Here is a 17,126-nt window from a genome sequence, read left to right as displayed (position 1 = left end):
CTCTACGCACGAGTTGGGGTGCTCCTGCCTTTCTGCAGTCACTCTTACCCGCTCCCTTTAGTGGAGGTTGCGTCTTGGAGATTCTGTGTTCAGACAGGGATGGCTTCAAACCTAGCATGTCTTATGTTAAGACCAGGTTAGCTTCCCTGGTGGCATTGAGGGTGACACTGTCCCCTCTAGTGGCTGGGCGGGGTCCCTTTCTTGGCTCCCTACCCTCATTCCCTAGAAGAGACCACTCTGTCTACGGAAGTGTGGATCTCAGAAGCTCTTAGCGGCCTTATCAGGTCTTCTCTCTTTGAGGAAGACCTCTTATAGGCCTAGCTTGGGCTAGATGGCCTTAGGGAATGCTGTCACTGACAGAGAGTTATATATATATATATATATATATATATATATATATATATATATATATTGCTGTTGTATTGTGAAGTGACACTTTCATAAACTTTTCTATACTCCTCTGATTATATAATGGTAAATATTACAATATCAAAGCACAACAACAGTGATCAGCAATAATGATAAGCCTAAAACTCACAATAAAAATATAAAAATATAGATCATAACACACTCTTGGAGGTAAGAAGTGGATTATCCTTCACCTGAAATGCAAGGCAAGTGTTGTATGACAATAATTAGAAGTTTCCACAAATCCCTTCACTGGATTGGGATGTTCTCTTTTATTCTGGACGGCAAGGGCAGTGACTGTAACATTGAGCGTATTTTGTAGTATTAAACACATATTTATACCGATTTCATCAGGCTCCGAAAATTCTTCAAAAAGAACACAAAGAATGGCCTTCTCAGCTGCCATAGTTGCAACTCCTGCATCATCAGAAGAGGGTGTTCAACACACCTCCGTTTCCATTTAAAAACCGTTTTGCAATGCAGCCATGATGTTGGTTACCGTATGGGCAAGAACTATAGAAGTTTAGGATTCAGCATTATGGCCAGTTCCTGAACCTGTGAGATGTTGATATTAAACAAATATGTCTTTATTATAGTTTTCAATCCTGCAGGTCATTAGACATGACATGGAATCACTCCAAGACGTGGTTTTTATTTGGTAGTTAAACATTTACATTTTAACATTAAAGGTTCTATATTGTAATGAATTTAATATTACATTCTGTCTAAGTTACAGTCAGGAGGCCATTGAAAAGATTATTTGTGCTGTAAGAGAGAGAGAGAGAGAGAGAGAGAGAGAGTCTTAATGGAAGCAGGGATGTTATCTTAAACAAAACAAAGTAATATCACAACCAAGACAATCCCAGCTGACTCTTTTAAAACTAATTTATAATGATCAGACATGCTTTAAAAATGGTTAAGAGACCATGTAAAGAACTAGGTAAAACCTGAAAAATGCAACATTTAAATGTTTTTAGAGTTAACACCAAAAAAGCAAACCTTGAAATGAGCAGTTAATAGTCATGTGTATCTAGTATGTGTGTGTGTGTGTGTGTGTGTGTGTGTGTGCGTGCGGCAAATGGGGCAGACCTTCAAGAGTCTGCATGCTGTGAAGTTTGACGTTTACAACTGTGTGTGTGATTGCTCTAGACTCGACATCAGAGAACCAGAAAGTTTCTATTAAGAGTGTCCACATCACAATTTAATTTGCTAAATAGGCAGCAACTCACACTAATGACCCCTGACATTGAAGACTTTACTTACTGATTTAATTACAAATATGTGAAACATTTCATTTTTAACTTGACTGAACCTTTTAGCAATATTTCTGGTATTGAATAAACTACATTTATACTTGAAATTTTGCTTATTTTACTTGATTACTGATTCTTGAAAGATAAATTGATTTGCCCTTTGTCTGAGTTTCAAGGTGTCAGGTCTGTTGATAAAAGGCAGCGCTGTTTTTTTGTTACAAGTGTTGTTATGGAAATACCAGATGAGGGACGTCAGTAAGACTTTCGCAAACTGGCAAGGACTTGAATGTCCTCCGAACGTCCGCCAGCGAAGGTTACAAAGCGGACCAAACGCGGACCTAGCGGACGTTCACAACGTCCGGGGGACGTCCCTTGTTTGCTGGGTTTCAGTTTGCACTGACACATGAATAAACTCGTACAACCTTTTTTAACATGCTTCTTTGTATCATTTTTGTCACTGTTTTGATTTTAATACAAAGATTATCTGATAAATATGGTTAGATTTCAGTTCACTTATGTGATTGTAGACAATGCGGCGTCTGAACAGGACTTTTATTTTGGAGTGACGACGTGACGTCATAAGACTAAGCCGAGCTCCTGCATCTGCTGTGATTCTGCTGAAGAAAGGTTTGTTTTTAAGAATTTAAGCTGTTTTAATCGATAGAAACAGTTCAGTGATTTATAGTTATAGTGTGTTTTGTTTTAAACAAGTGATGTGAAATGAGTTTATTTACTATTTAATGTAACATTGTGATTTTTTTTATCTAACTGTAATAAAGGATATTTGTGTGAGTAAAACTCATCCACTGATGAGAAACAGTAAACCTGCGTCTCATTTCTCTCTCTATATATATCATAAATCAGTTTATCATGAACACGAATTCAGTCTCTGGAGAGTTATGATGAACTTTTCAACTCCGAGTCAATTGAATCAAATATTTAGAGAAATGATTCAGTGAATCACGACTCGTGCTGCTCAAACATGAACGAGATCAACAAACACTAACAAACTAACTTATCATGTTTTCATCAAAAAGTAATCATTTAAATATAATATATAATTCTTTAAATACCAAATGTAGATCATAAACTTCTAAATATGAAGTGTTTAATTTACAGTGTTAGTTTTGAGTGTTTTTAACAGGTTATTTAAGACTATTAACTCTTGTTATTCTTTTCTTACAGATGGAGTTTATTAAAGAGGAGACTGACGATATGAAGATAATTATTAAAGATGAGACTGAAGACATGAAGACTGAAGATATTGAGGAACAAACAGGTTGGTTTTATTCTCATCGTTTTATTGATCCTAAAATGTCCAGCTCTACAGAAATAAAGAATATTTTGTGCAACTTTAAACCCAACATCTACTTCTGAATAGAGAACAATGAAAAACAAAAAACTTTGAGCATCTTAATGCTCAAACATGCTTTATTTACATTTTAACATACCTGAACATAAACAGCAGTAATTGAACATTAAATCAAGCAAAAAAATTTTTTTTATAAATAATAATTTAATGTGTGTACGTGTGTGTGTCATATGGAGGAAAGTCAGCAGGACAAGTGTGTAAAACATTTTGAACAGAGTGAACTGATAATATTTGATGAAACCAGTGAAAATATTCACCTTGTCATTTGTGGTACAGGAAATCAATAAGCGCTGATAGATGAAATGGTGTGAAAATTACATGTTGAGACAAAATGATCATGGTTGTCATTTTAATGTTCTGTAAAAGTTCTGATACAAACTGAAATAAGTTCAGTTAAACTAACAAATTAAATCAGCAGCACTGGATTTGTGTGAATAAACATTAAAGGGAAAGTTGACCCAAAAATGAAAATTCTGCTGTCATCCCAAACCCATATGAGGGACATGGGTCATTGTCGGACATGGGTCATTGTTATGTGCTCATAAATATAAATTTATGTGTAACTCCTAAATGCAATGAGATATTTTTACCAAGCTTGACACACTGTATGTATGGGCTCACTGTGAGGACACATAAAAAAAATGGTTGTGCTATAATTAAACAAAACCTGAAATTTGCTTTTTCTACAGTACCATTGTACCTTGAGAAACAAAAAACGTAACTGCAAAATGACCAAAAATGATCTAAAGCCGTAACTCTGCAATGGTTTTGCATATTGACACCAAACTGTGTGTCATTGTTATGCCAAACTGACCACATCGATTAACTAACAGTGCCACCTACTGGTCAAACACAAACGGCAATTTATTTTGTTATTTTATTTTAAGATGACGATTACATTGTAATCACTCAAAGAAGAACTGAATAATTTTAAAGGATTAGTTCACTTCAGAATTAAATTTTCCTGATAATTTTAACTACATTTATTTACTACAGAGGTAGGGTTAAGGTTTGGTTTAATTTCATAATTAAGCATTATTAACTCATTACTATAGTGTGTAACTACATCGCTTTAAATGTGATTTGAATAGGATTTCAAACCACACATGATTGTAGCTTGAAATGGATTTGTATGAATTGCATTTCATGTGATTTATTTATTTATTTTGCAGTTCACACTTGCTAAATCTGATTTCAATCAGATATGCACAAAAATCAGATTTGGACTGATGGTGTGAATGTAGCCCAAGACTTTGTTGATGTAAAATTACGAACAGATTTTTGATATCTCGATCGCTGTTACCATGGCACCGGATTTATTTGAAATTTAGGGTGTTTTCACACCTATGGATCGCTTGTTTTGTTCCGAAACAGGGACTAAATTTGTTACAATGTTGCTTTTTTTTCTTGGTTCGGTTCGCTTTCACATGGCAAAATTTCAAAGCGTACCAAAATGCGTTAAGGTAAGTCACATGGGAGTAAAACTGTCCTCTTATTGGTCAGAATTTTCTCTGCGTCATCCATCAAAATAATGATTGACAAGTTCGCTCCATGAGTTTATTGTGGCTTTATTTGTAACTGTCGAGACACACACAAACACTTTATAAATGTAGCTCTCTCCCGCAGTTAATTCATATTTGCTGCGGCAAATTCAAACCCGCGCTCTTTCTCTCTCTCCATCTCTGGATTTCCCAGCGCTGTCTAGTAGGCGACCTGTTGTCCGTGTGTCTGTCGAGAGAGACTATTTGAATTTTATAATAAAGCAGAGCGGGAATTGAGACTTCGTCGGGACAGCATTCTCGCACGGAGAAGTGTAATTACACACCAGAGGCGATCGTTGGCTTTCAGATAATGTAAATAATGTGCTCACTCACAGAATCAGACATTACTGATTTTTATATAATATTTTCCGTTATGAAAATGATATCATTTGGTTGGTTGGTCCGTTAACTGGGTCGATTGCTTTCACATCTCAAGCGCAGGTGTGAAAGCACCCTTAGATCAGGGGTTTTCTACCTGTGGGGCCCCTAGGGGGTGCGAGCACCCGATTTTACTATCAAATCATTAGTCATCCACTAGAGGGTGCAATTTCACTATTCTCCCAGCTAATCAATGGCTATGGTTACAGCAGGTTTGGCGCAACTGAATTTGAGCAAAAACATCTCAAAACAAATGGATTGGTGGCTTGTAAAATCAAGAATATCAGATTTATAAAAACTGAGATTAAACGGTTATTTCACCCAAAAATGAAAATTGTGTCATTAATTACTCACCCTCATGCCGTCCCACACCCGCAAGACCTTCATTAATCTTCAGAACACAAATGAAGATATTTTAGTTGAAATCTGATGGCTCAGTGAGGCCTGCATAGGGAGCAATGACACTTCCTCTCTCAAGATCCATAAAGGTACTACAATCATATTTAAATTGGTCCATGTGAGTACAGTGGTTCAATATTAATATTATAAAGCGACGAGAATATATTTGTAGCGCCAAAAAAATGTGGCTTCAGACTCGATCGGAATCGGACATTACCTCCCGATCAGGGAGGTAATGTCCGCATGACGACGCATCTATTGGTTAATATGGTTTGTTTAAAATAGCAACGTGGAATACAGACAGAGTTCAGATAATGTATGTTTCAGTCGATGGATGCGCAAAACGTTACAACAACGATAATCAGAAAGCGTGGACAAAACAGTCACTCTTTGTAAACTGTTAACTGCGAGTGCCGTCTGCTCTAATGTCCAGTCATTTACGCCGTCATCACCCGGGTGTTGACACACGTTGCACACGTTGCTGTCTGTATTTAAACTAACTCGTTTAAGCCTTGCTGATTTAAACCTTAAAGAACAAGACGCGAAAGAGAACTCGCACGCGCTGTGAGAAGATTTCTGTGCGCTCATCCGAAGCGCGCACACGCTTATTCCAGTCAGCGCGCAAATACTGAGTTCTCTTTCATGCCTTGCGCTTCGGCGGCCACATTCATACAAAAATTATGTCAACATGCCCGTCCTAGCGAGTATCCTAGCAAACATAGTCGGTTATGTCTTAAGTGAACGTATATTAGCCGAGAAAGACAGCGCATGTGGAACAGTAGGCTATATGTACTGGATCGTGCATGTCTTAAAGGGAAAACAACTATTCCTGCTGCCTGTATTTAATGTTAAATCAAACAACAAATAACAAAGAAATTACTCACTGCTCTTGACTGAATAGTTTTTGTAACTTCAATAATGATTAATCTTTATTTATTTTATACAGTAAAGATAATATGCAGTGATATTTTATATTTGATTACTATTTGAAAACCAAATACCTGAAAAACCTGAAAAGCACTGTTCCTGGATCTGTTTTTTTGCTCTTCTTTATTCTTTTTTCTCGAGGGCAAAAAAACGTGATCGGGACATCCCTATTATTTAGTGATGGCCGATTTCAAACCACTGCTTCAGGAAGCTTCGGAGCATAAATGAATCAATGTATCGAATCTGCTGTTCGTAGCGCCAAAGTCACGTGATTTCAGCCGTTGGCAGTTTGACACATGATCCAAATCACAACAGAGCTGTTGAGAACATATCCACATCGCTATGATCAGATGCTTTCTTTATGCTACCACCACTTTCATTTTTTGTTGTCTGTTTATTTTGTTATTGAGAGAAAAACGTGCAGTACTTATCACATTCTATCAAACACCTCTCAGGAGTGCGGATGGCATTGGCAGATTCAGTGAGTTTCCCGAGTTTTGGATTATATAACATGGTCTATTTTGCAAACAACTGACTCTTGTCAATCTGATGCTAAAGCCCCGGGTATACTTCACTTTCCGCGCCCTGTCGTGTCCGCACATCCTTCAAAGTATACTAAATGGATGCGGATGCGGATGCGTGCAGATGACCGAGTTCGACACATGCGCAATACAAATTTTTTCTATACTCTTTACCAGACTTGTTTCATCAATGGGACATTCGTTGGGCAGGATCGGAGAAGAAAAATAGTGCATCCACCATTGTAACATAGTTCAGAAGATACACCAAGATAACAGGAATCAAAAATGATGGAGAAGGCATGCCTCTTGAGTTTACTCTTCTTGTTTTTGAATCGCTCTTTACTCATTCTTCTTCGACTGCACATTGTGCTCAGTACTGTGCGTATTGTCACTTAGTGGACTCTTCTTTCCTGCTTGCGCTGTTGCACGAGCATCGTCCGCACGGAGTATACCTGGGGCTTAACGCTATTGATGCACCTAGCGCTTCTCCGGCTATGTGTCAGTTTACGTTCTGAGATAACGCTGACATCTGGCGGTTGGGTTTATAAGCACAATAGCACAATTTGACTTGCTGTGGAACAAATAATAGATTAATAAGACCAAAGATTGCCGTTTTATGTACTCAAATTGAATTATGTCTCATGTTTAACCACTATAAGTGTCAGTGGTAAATCCCCGAAGCACTGCCCGAGATGAAGCTGTTCTCTGCGCTTACATGACCCCTGAATGGCCGCTGATGCCCTGGAGCTCGCATCTCTCAAAAACATCTAAATTAATTGTAAAATAGGCGCTATTATTAAATATAAGTCACATATATATATATATAATGTTTGTATATGTTTTTATATATATATATATGTATGTTTGTATGTATGTATGTATATATATATATGTATGTATGTATGTATGTATATATATATATATATATATATATATGTATGTATATGTATGTATGTATATATATGTATGTATGTATATGTATGTATATATATGTATGTATGTATATGTATGTATATGTATGTATATGTATGTATGTATATGTATGTATATGTATGTATGTATATGTATGTATATGTATGTATGTATATGTATGTATATGTATGTATATATATGTATGTATATATATGTATGTATATGTATGTATATATATGTATGTATATATATGTATGTATATGTATGTATATATATGTATGTATATATATGTATATATATGTATTTATATATATGTGTGTATATATATATATATATATATATATATATATATGTGTGTGTGTGTGTGTGTGTGTGTGTATGTATATATATATATATATATATATATATATATATATATATATATATATATATATATATATATATATATATAATGTATGGATTATGCAGGCCGTCAGCAGCTAGGAATTAAGTCCTACCATGATGTACAGGGTACAACAGGCCATATTTTATTCCTTTAGCCCTTAAGCCGAGTTCAGACTGCACGATTTTCAAAGTAGTCGGGTCACTGTTCTTTTCACACTGCATGACTATCTTGGCCAGCATTCAGTCGTTGCTGTGTTCAAACTGCACGATGGATCGGAGACAGAAGGTTTCACACTGTGTGACTTTACAATAGGAAGAATCGCCGACAACTCTGTCTGGCACGCAAACTACGTATCACAACCAAACACACGTGAGACGTGACAAGGAAACAATGCGATATCACGCGTTCAAGACCGGAGTTCTCATGTGAGACTGGCCCTGCGTTTCAATCAGCTCCCTAGCTCCCTAGGTAGTGAATTCAGTATATAATGAAAGTGAATGTGGCTGATACCCTCATCAGTGCCCTGACTACTGAACTAGGGAGCTGATTGAGACACACGGTGGGATTATTATTAAAAATAGTAGCCCGCAAGAAGCTTGAAATATGAATTGCCTGTGTGCTGATTTGCAGCGAAAACAACATAAATAAAAGAAGAATATGGAGGAGGACATGTTTGGAGAGACTGTGGATTGTGTGTTCTGCAAAGACAGTTGGAACTAAATAAATAACTTTTCAATGTGCTGCTGTTGCGGATGGTCAAGCAAATGTTTGTGTTTTGTTTCCGTTTGATAGAATTCCCTCCCCGAACTCTCCGCTGCTCTGTATCTTGCTCTCTCATTGGCTGTCGGTCATCGCCGATGTAGTTTTCAGTCAGAACACTTTTCACACAGCAGGATTTTGAATCGCCGACAGGTCCAGATATTTAGCATGCCAAATATCTCACGGGTGTCGGCGACTCGTCTGCGATTCTCTCAGATCGCGTCTTTGCTCATTCACACTGCGTGATTGTCACTCGCGTGAACGAGCACCGATTTGCCTGTGATTTCGGGCATTTGTCGGCGATTTCTCAAAACCTGTCGGCGAGCTAAAATCTGGGCTTTAGTTTCTCCCGTGGACCGTCAAGCAGTTTGCGTTGGGAAGACACCTCTGCTGGAAAGTCCGGAAAGATACTGATATGACTCCCATCAAAAGAGAGTGGGCTTTGGTTACGGGCGAGCCGCAGTATCTTAGTCTTAATTGTATCATGATGTATCCTGGCAATCATAACTTGCGGTCTGTTGTTCACAATGGGGCCAATGCGGTGAGCTCGGTCAACCTTTGTCACGCGGAAAATGATCTTCTCCCGATAGTGAAGGCAATAGGCCAGAGACAAATTGTGTGGGGTTGCCCTTCTCGATGTTCTCAGAAAAACCAGCTATCTTGATAATTTGTCAATGATATCTGGCCTCTAAATCCGTTACCTTGGACTTCAGAGGCACATTCTTTTTTGATAAACTTGCTAGAGTGCCCTCCACTGTGTCGGCTGACGAGGACGAGCCTTTTTGACAGTCTTTTTAGATTTATTTATCATCAGCATGTTAATCATGTTGAGTGATCAAATTTAGCAAGAGCAACAAAGTTTTAAATTATTCATTTCAACAAGTGTGATGGAGCTAATTGAAAACACGTCCTACACCATGAGCTGCTCTCTAGCGCTCTTTGGTATCGGGGGTATTTTTACAAGTACGTGTACAAGTATATGAGCTTGGTATCGGCCCAATACTGGTGTACATCCCTACTGAAAACCCCTGATTTAGATCATGTTGAGGTTTTATGTGTAATCATGGGAGCTGATTAATTATTGTTTATGGTCATGATGCGTGGCACATATTCAAGCATTTAAAAAAGTCCTTTTATAGTTTATTTTATAAAAAACTGACAACTGACTACAGGTCGGCTCCATAGTAGATTTCAAGCAATCAAGAGCTTAGAGAGTTACATGTAAAGTACTAGACAGATTCTGCTAGTATTGGACATTTACAAGTAACAGTATAACTGTAAAATGTAAGTTTTGTGCTAAGGAAAGCACATCTCATAAGTATTAATTTTTTAATTGTTTTTTATTTTTTTAAGTTTCCAGCCATCACCAGCATTTTTGATTATTACAAAACTTTAATGACCCCAGAAGATTTTGTTGTATGAATAGCTGAACATGCAATATGTCAAGAAAAATAACACAGATGATTGCATTAGTTTGCATGTACTTGATCAAAGCTTTTATCGCTTCTTCCTGCTGCTGCTGCTTCTGTGTTTTGATCAGGAGGTTTTGTACTGATTCAGATAAGTAAAAGCACCCCTACCGTATACCAGGAAAATTCTGTCAATGGTGGAAAGTTTTGTGTCAAATTATTCTCAAAATGTGTCTTAAACCAAAATTAAGGGTGTACTCACACTTGTGAGCACTTTTGACCCTCAAAGTCTAGTTTGTTTGGCTAGTGTGATTGCTCCGTACCATGCTCTGGCCCGCTTGAAGAGATTAGGCTCGGAACGGCTGTAGTGAGATCGCTAACCGTGCCGCAGTAGTGTGTGCTATGTCTGACATCATTACAATGACAAATATCTTCTATTACTAATAGCATAGTTGACTTTTCAATTAACTTAATTAATTCAAGTATATTTAGGTTTATAACAGTTCTGGTTCTCGCCTTATTGGTGAACAGGAATAGTAGTCTGCAAATTTCTCTATCAATGTCAGCTCTCCTCTAACAAGCTGATGATCTTAACCAGATGTGAAAAATACAGGAGACATACAAAATGTGCAGTGGTGGGTCCCTGTGGACCAGGTTTGAAAACCACTGGTGTATTGAGTATAAGATCTATAGACGGTATGGGCAACTCTGGTTCGGGAGGGACACTATTCTGAAGAGTTTAGCTCCATCCTTGATCAAATACACCTGCAAAATTTAACCCAACCCCAATATTTAACCCTTATTCTTGAGGACTGCTTGAAAATTACAGGCACATGTATTTAAATAGAGATAAAACCGAACTATGCAGGTCCTCCAGGACCAAAGCTGCCCATCCCTGATCCATAGGGTATGGTATAGATCAGGGGTGTCCAACCCTGCTCCTGGAGAGTTACCGTCTTGCAGACTTCAGTCCCAACCCTGCTCCAACACACCTGCTGTAATTATCAAGGAACCCTGAAAATCCTGATTAGCTGGTTCAGGTGTGTTTGATTGGAATTGGACCTGAAATCTGCAGGATGGTAGCTCTTCAGGAACAGGTTTGGACACCCCTGGTATAGATCATACATGTTGTCAGTTTTGATGCTTTAAATGTCTAAATTGTTTTGTCTATTTTTGTTCTAGACCTAACAGCACTGAGAGAGGCTAGCCATGAACTTAATGAAAGGGAAGAAGAGAAAGAACATTATGATAAACATGATTTTATGACTGGGGAAAGGTCAACGCTGGCTAAAAAGACTTCCTCACTAAAAAGAGTTCAAAAGACAGGAACTAAAAGATATTTCACCTGCCAACAGTGTGGAAAGAGTTTTGATCGACATAAAAACCTTCAAGTCCACTTGAGAATTCACACTGGAGAGAAACCCTTTTCTTGCCGGCAATGTGGAAAGAGCTTCAGTCAAAAGGGAAGCCTTAAAGTCCACATGAGAACTCACACTGGAGAAAAACCTTACACCTGCCAACTGTGTGGAAAGGGTTACATTCAAAAAGGAAACCTTAAAGTTCACATGAAAATTCACAGTGTAGAGAGTCCGTTCGCCTGCGTACAGTGTGGACAGAGTTTCAGTGAAAAAGGAAAACTTGAAATCCACTTGAGAATTCACAAAGGAGAAAAGCCTTACACCTGTCAAGAGTGTGGAAAGAGTTTCAAACAAAAAGGAAGCCTTAAATACCACATGCAAATTCACACTGGAGAAAAGCCTTACATCTGCCAACAATGTGGAAAGAGTTTCAGTGAGAAAGGTAACCTTACAGCACACATGAGAATTCACACTGGAGAAAAGCGTCATACCTGTCAAGAGTGTGGAAAGAGTTTCAGTCATAAAGGACACCTTGTAGTCCACATGAGAATTCACACTGGAGAAAGCCCATTCGCCTGCCAACAGTGTGGAAAGAGTTTCAATGTAAAAGGAAGCCTTGAAAGACACATGAGAATTCACACTGGAGAAAAGCCTTACACCTGTCAAGAGTGTGGAAAGAGTTTCAGTCATAAAGGACACCTTGTAGTCCACATGAGAATTCACACTGGAGAAAGCCCATTCGCCTGCCAACAGTGTGGAAAGAGTTTCAATGTAAAAGGAAGCCTTGAAAGACACATGAGAATTCACACTGGAGAAAAGCCTTACACCTGCCAGCAATGTGGACAGAGTTTCAGTCAAAAAGGAGGCCTTAAAGACCACATGAGAACTCACACTGGAGAAAAGCCTTACACCTGCACTCTGTGCGGGAATGGCTTTACACGGGAACAGATCCTTAGGGAACACATGAATATTCACACTGGAGAGAAGCCTTTTACATGTGATCAGTGTGGAAAGAGTTTTGCATATAAATTGTCACTTTATTTTCACATGAGAATTCACACTGGAGAGAAGCCATACACATGTGATCAGTGTGGAAAGAGTTTCGCACATAAATCGTCACTTTATTGTCACATGAAAATTCACACTGGAGAAAAGCCATTCATGTGTGATCAGTGTGGTAAGAGTTTCAGATTAATGGGTAACCTGAAGGAGCACATGAGGATTCACTCAAAAGAGAGCTGTTTTAGACATTGTCACTCTGGAAAGAGCAGAGGTGTAAAGAGTACCTGAAAATCATACTTGAATAAAAGCACAGATACCTTATCTGCCTCATCTCCTAAATCAAACACCTGAGATTCACAACTAACTGCTAATGCACTTGCATTCATGTAAAGTAGCCTTGTTGGCAAGTTTGTGTGCGTAAAGGCAAACATAGAAGATATAATACCTACAATGCCTTTTTTATAGCAGAAACTGCTGCAGAAATATTAGGTGCCATGCAAAATGTAAGTATTGGAGTAAAACATACATTTACTTGTTTACTTGTGTCAGGTAAAGAGTAAAAGTTGCTAATATCTTGATACAAAGTAGCCAAAAAGATACTTAAGTACAGTTACTAACTGCATTTACTCAAATACTTTACACCACTGGGAAGTAGTTCCACAGACAAGAAAATTGAAAATTACCGTTGTTTGGCAAATAAATAAATAAATTAGGGGCCGTTACAAACACATTACCAATCATGGCTTTAAACATAAAGCTTATGTTTTAATATTTTTCCACTTGCGTGAGCAACATAATATATATATTTAAAAGTATTAGTTCATACAGGGTTCCCATGGGTCGTGGAATTTTAAAATTTCTATTCCACACATTGAAAGTCAGGAAATTTTATATTTTTTGTCCAAGTCATGGAATATAAGGGATTTTAGTTTGTTGCTAAATTTATGCTAAAGCTGTCGGACAAACATCTCCTCTTATGCCACTCAAATTCTTTAAAACAAGATGGGTAGAGAATGTCCCAATTACAGAGGGAATGATCAATATATTGACGAACTTAAATATGTGAATGCAATAGAGGCAGGCAAATTCCCTAATCCTGGAAATCCTGGAACCTAATCAAACAGGTCAATTATGGATCATTTTATCAAGCCTGATATGATTGCTAATGCAAACACAGTATAAAAACTGATGTCAATAGATGGCACAGACAAAAACAATCTCATTCATGCAACTAAAATTCATGTGAGGGTTTTCTGCAGACAAAATGCTGAAGGAACTGGTGTCATCACAGAAGATTAGTGAGAAGAGAGTGCTGGAGTTCAGGATGGTTTGCAGAAAGTGCTTACTGACACTTGCAGGGAAATCACAAGAAAAATTTCCACTTGTGTGCAGCATGATCCAGGGAGGATGGCAAGCAATAAAGATTCATCATGCATCAACAAGTTGAAAAACATCCTCAAACTGCTCACTGAGACCAAACAAGTAGAAGAAAATGAGTGCGATTGATATTCTCAAACAGTACAGGAAGTTCATCAATAAGATTGCTGAAGAGAAGGGCAGATTTCACTGACTTCAATCCTGTCACAGGTCAGGTAGATACCCTATTCTATAAAAAAGCAAGAGAAAAGGTGTACGAAACACTGTGGAATGTTGTGGCACTCCTCCTAATGCTCTTGCATGGAAATTCCGTAGAGCGAAGTTTTTCAGTCAAGGTTGAAAACATGAGGGAAAGTGTGGGTCATTTTAGGTCAGTAGGGGGAATTGATAACTCAAGGAGCAGAAAAACTAAACGTGAAAAGGAAAACTCTGATGAGATTGATGAGCTGAAGAAAAGGAGAACAGACCTCCAGGAGGATGCCTCAGCTATGGAGCAATCTGCTGATGACCTTGCATTAAAGGCACAAAGTGTAGGCAATCTTACATTGATTGCTCAGTCAAACAGTCTAACACGGTCTGCAAAAACTAAATGTGAAGAATGAACTTGATCACAAACAAAAGCCTTGTGTTTAACCTCTGAAAACAATTAATTTCTGTAGAATAGTATCAGTCCATTTAACAAATAAAAGAAAAAAAAGTAGTGTGTATGTGTTTAAGTTAGATTTGTAATAAAACAACTGTGAATAAGTAAATAAAGTTTGAAAAATACTGTTTGTGGCTGTTTTTCATCTGCTCAGTCCATTCATTATAGGTCATGGAAATACAGCTTTTTAGTTTGTGAAAGTCAAGGAAAAGTCAGGGAATTTGACATTTGGCTTAGAGTGGGAACCCTGTTTACATAAATATAAAGTAATGAATTTAATAAAACATTTAAACGTGACATCTATGAAATATAGAGTATACAAAGAGAATCACAATGCTGACAAGCCATGTTCAGTAACAACATTTGGATTTAAAATAAAAATAAGTAAATGTTGTGTTTGTGTTAAACAGCCTCAGATCAGTTGCGCACTGCAAACCTGGCATCTGTGAAAGCACAATAGCACGTGCTGCTCCTGCATCATACTGCAAAGGCATGATGATGGTGCGTCTCAGCTCCCCTCCGCTGGCCTTCCTGCGTTGTTAACCAACGTTTCATTTTGACAAAAATAATATCCAAAGCTTAAAACCTGAAGAATTACCTATGTGCAGACGCATCGCAATAATTTAACATGAAGAGGATTATCTGTCTGACATAGCCGCTCTCTCTGACATTAACCTCGATAAAGGTTCGCTATTAGGCGCATATTCAAGGGCAAATTCCAAATGGCATATTTGAGCCCTTGAAGGGCACTTTGAGAAAAGGACGCCATTAGTGTTTCAAACAAAAGTGAAAAACTGAATCCCTTTACTAAGGGCCTATTAGTGAAGGGTACATGCAATGGTCACTGAGAGGAAGTAATCTTATCATTTGTGGTCATGTGACCCAGCGAATACTAGTGATTCATTTTTAAACTCAGATGATGGGAGAGTTTGGGTGTGATGGTATGGGATTGTTTCTTACTGTGGTGAAGAAGCAACAAATTACACGGTTTGGTGGTTAACCACTCCACCATCCCACCCCCCAGGAATTATGGAACAGTTTCTATTTAACTCAAAAGATTACGGCTCTCACAATAACTGCAATATTGCAATACCGCACTATTGACAAGCCAGCCACAGAGTACTGCAAAAACTGCAGCAACCGTGATATTTGCATGTTTTTTAATTTTTGAAAGGTTATGTCCTTCTTGTTTCACACCTCATGCATATGTACTAAATATTAAATAAGTTAATGATAGCATAATGTGTACCATGGTGATTTGTACAGAGGTTCTGTAGATTGGTACTAAGCAAGCCTAAACAGACAGTGAATGTAAGAGAGCTCGACTGAGTGTTTTTGAATGTGTAGTTGAAGGAGCAGTTTAAAGACCCAAATTCACTGGCTGCCCCTTATCATCTGTCTTGGACACAATATTTGGCTTAGGCACTTAGTTCAAAGGCATTTTTTGAAAAATGTCATCTGGCCAGCACCGTAAAAGTAAATAATAGCCTATACCACATAAGTTACGTACGTCTCTGTTTGATGTTAGGATGACAAACGGTTTACAAGGTATTTTTGTTTTTTTGCTGGTCTGCCTCAGTGGTCTAACAGCGCTCATCAGTGTCAAAATGACTGAGATGGCCAATCAAATCAAAGCAGGCGGGCTTACCGTAGAGCATGTATTCCATAGAGCATGTATTCCGTAGAGCATGTATTCCACCAGTTTAGCATTGAAGAGAGCGAGGTGAGATGAGGTTGCTAATTATTTAATATCAGCCAATTGTTTTATGATAGAAATGTTAAATGACCTACATCTATATCTAGAGATACAAATGGTTTGAGTTCTCAAATATGGCTATTTTGAGGGATGAAAGTTGCATGTGTTCTGTAACAAAGGGGGCAGCGCGATCTCCGAGAAAGAGAGAGCGTCAATGAAAGCAGCGCATATGGTGTGTAATATAAAGACATTGTTATGTTTAGCTGTTGTAGAGACGAAGGATTCACGGACTTCCACCAGCAAACAGGTTTTATTGGTACAACGAAAGAGACAACATCCAAACATAGGTAACATTAACATTAGAAAAGACATTAGTGCTGACGAGGAGGTCCAGGTGAAGATGATCTGTGATGATGGGGAGATGGTGAGGGAAGTGAGTGCAGGTGTGGAGAACAGGAGGATTGTGGGAAATGGAGTCCGGGACACACGGGATATATGACAGTACCTCCCCCTCCCGGTAGGTGCGACCTCGCGCCATAGATGTATCAACTGAGAGGGGGGTTGGGCGTCCTGGAGACCTCACGCCAGTGCAGGGAGAGGGACGGACATCACCGGAGGTCTCCAGGACAAGTCTCTGAGCCCAGACCGGGTCCGGTGTCAGGGGCCAGGGTCAGGGTCAGGGTCAGGGGTCGTGGGCGGCCATGGCGGGTCAGGGGTTGACGGCGGCCATGGACTTAATAACAACATTTGTATTCTGCCTTTCAGCTGATAAAAATACTTTGTTTT

The 17,126-nt window shown here is 38.4% G+C and overlaps 1 protein-coding gene across 1 annotated transcript in view; it reads left to right on the top strand.

Annotated features, from left to right (window-relative positions):
* The first annotated feature begins 2,258 nt into the window (after positions 1 to 2,258).
* Positions 2,259 to 17,126, top strand: part of LOC137006177 (zinc finger protein 845-like) — a 48,718-nt gene continuing 33,850 nt past the window's right edge. The window contains exons 1-3 of the mRNA XM_067366741.1: positions 2,259 to 2,288; positions 2,847 to 2,940; positions 11,447 to 12,820. Of these exons, the coding sequence (XP_067222842.1) occupies positions 2,847 to 2,940; positions 11,447 to 12,820 (1,468 nt within the window). The 5' untranslated portion in view covers positions 2,259 to 2,288. The remainder of the gene's footprint in view (positions 2,289 to 2,846; positions 2,941 to 11,446; positions 12,821 to 17,126) is intronic.

Source organism: Chanodichthys erythropterus, chromosome 3 (genome assembly GCF_024489055.1).
Source record: "Chanodichthys erythropterus isolate Z2021 chromosome 3, ASM2448905v1, whole genome shotgun sequence".
NCBI lineage: Eukaryota > Metazoa > Chordata > Actinopteri > Cypriniformes > Xenocyprididae > Chanodichthys > Chanodichthys erythropterus.
Note: the sequence above shows the minus strand (reverse complement) of the source record. Positions and strands in the feature narration are given on the sequence as shown.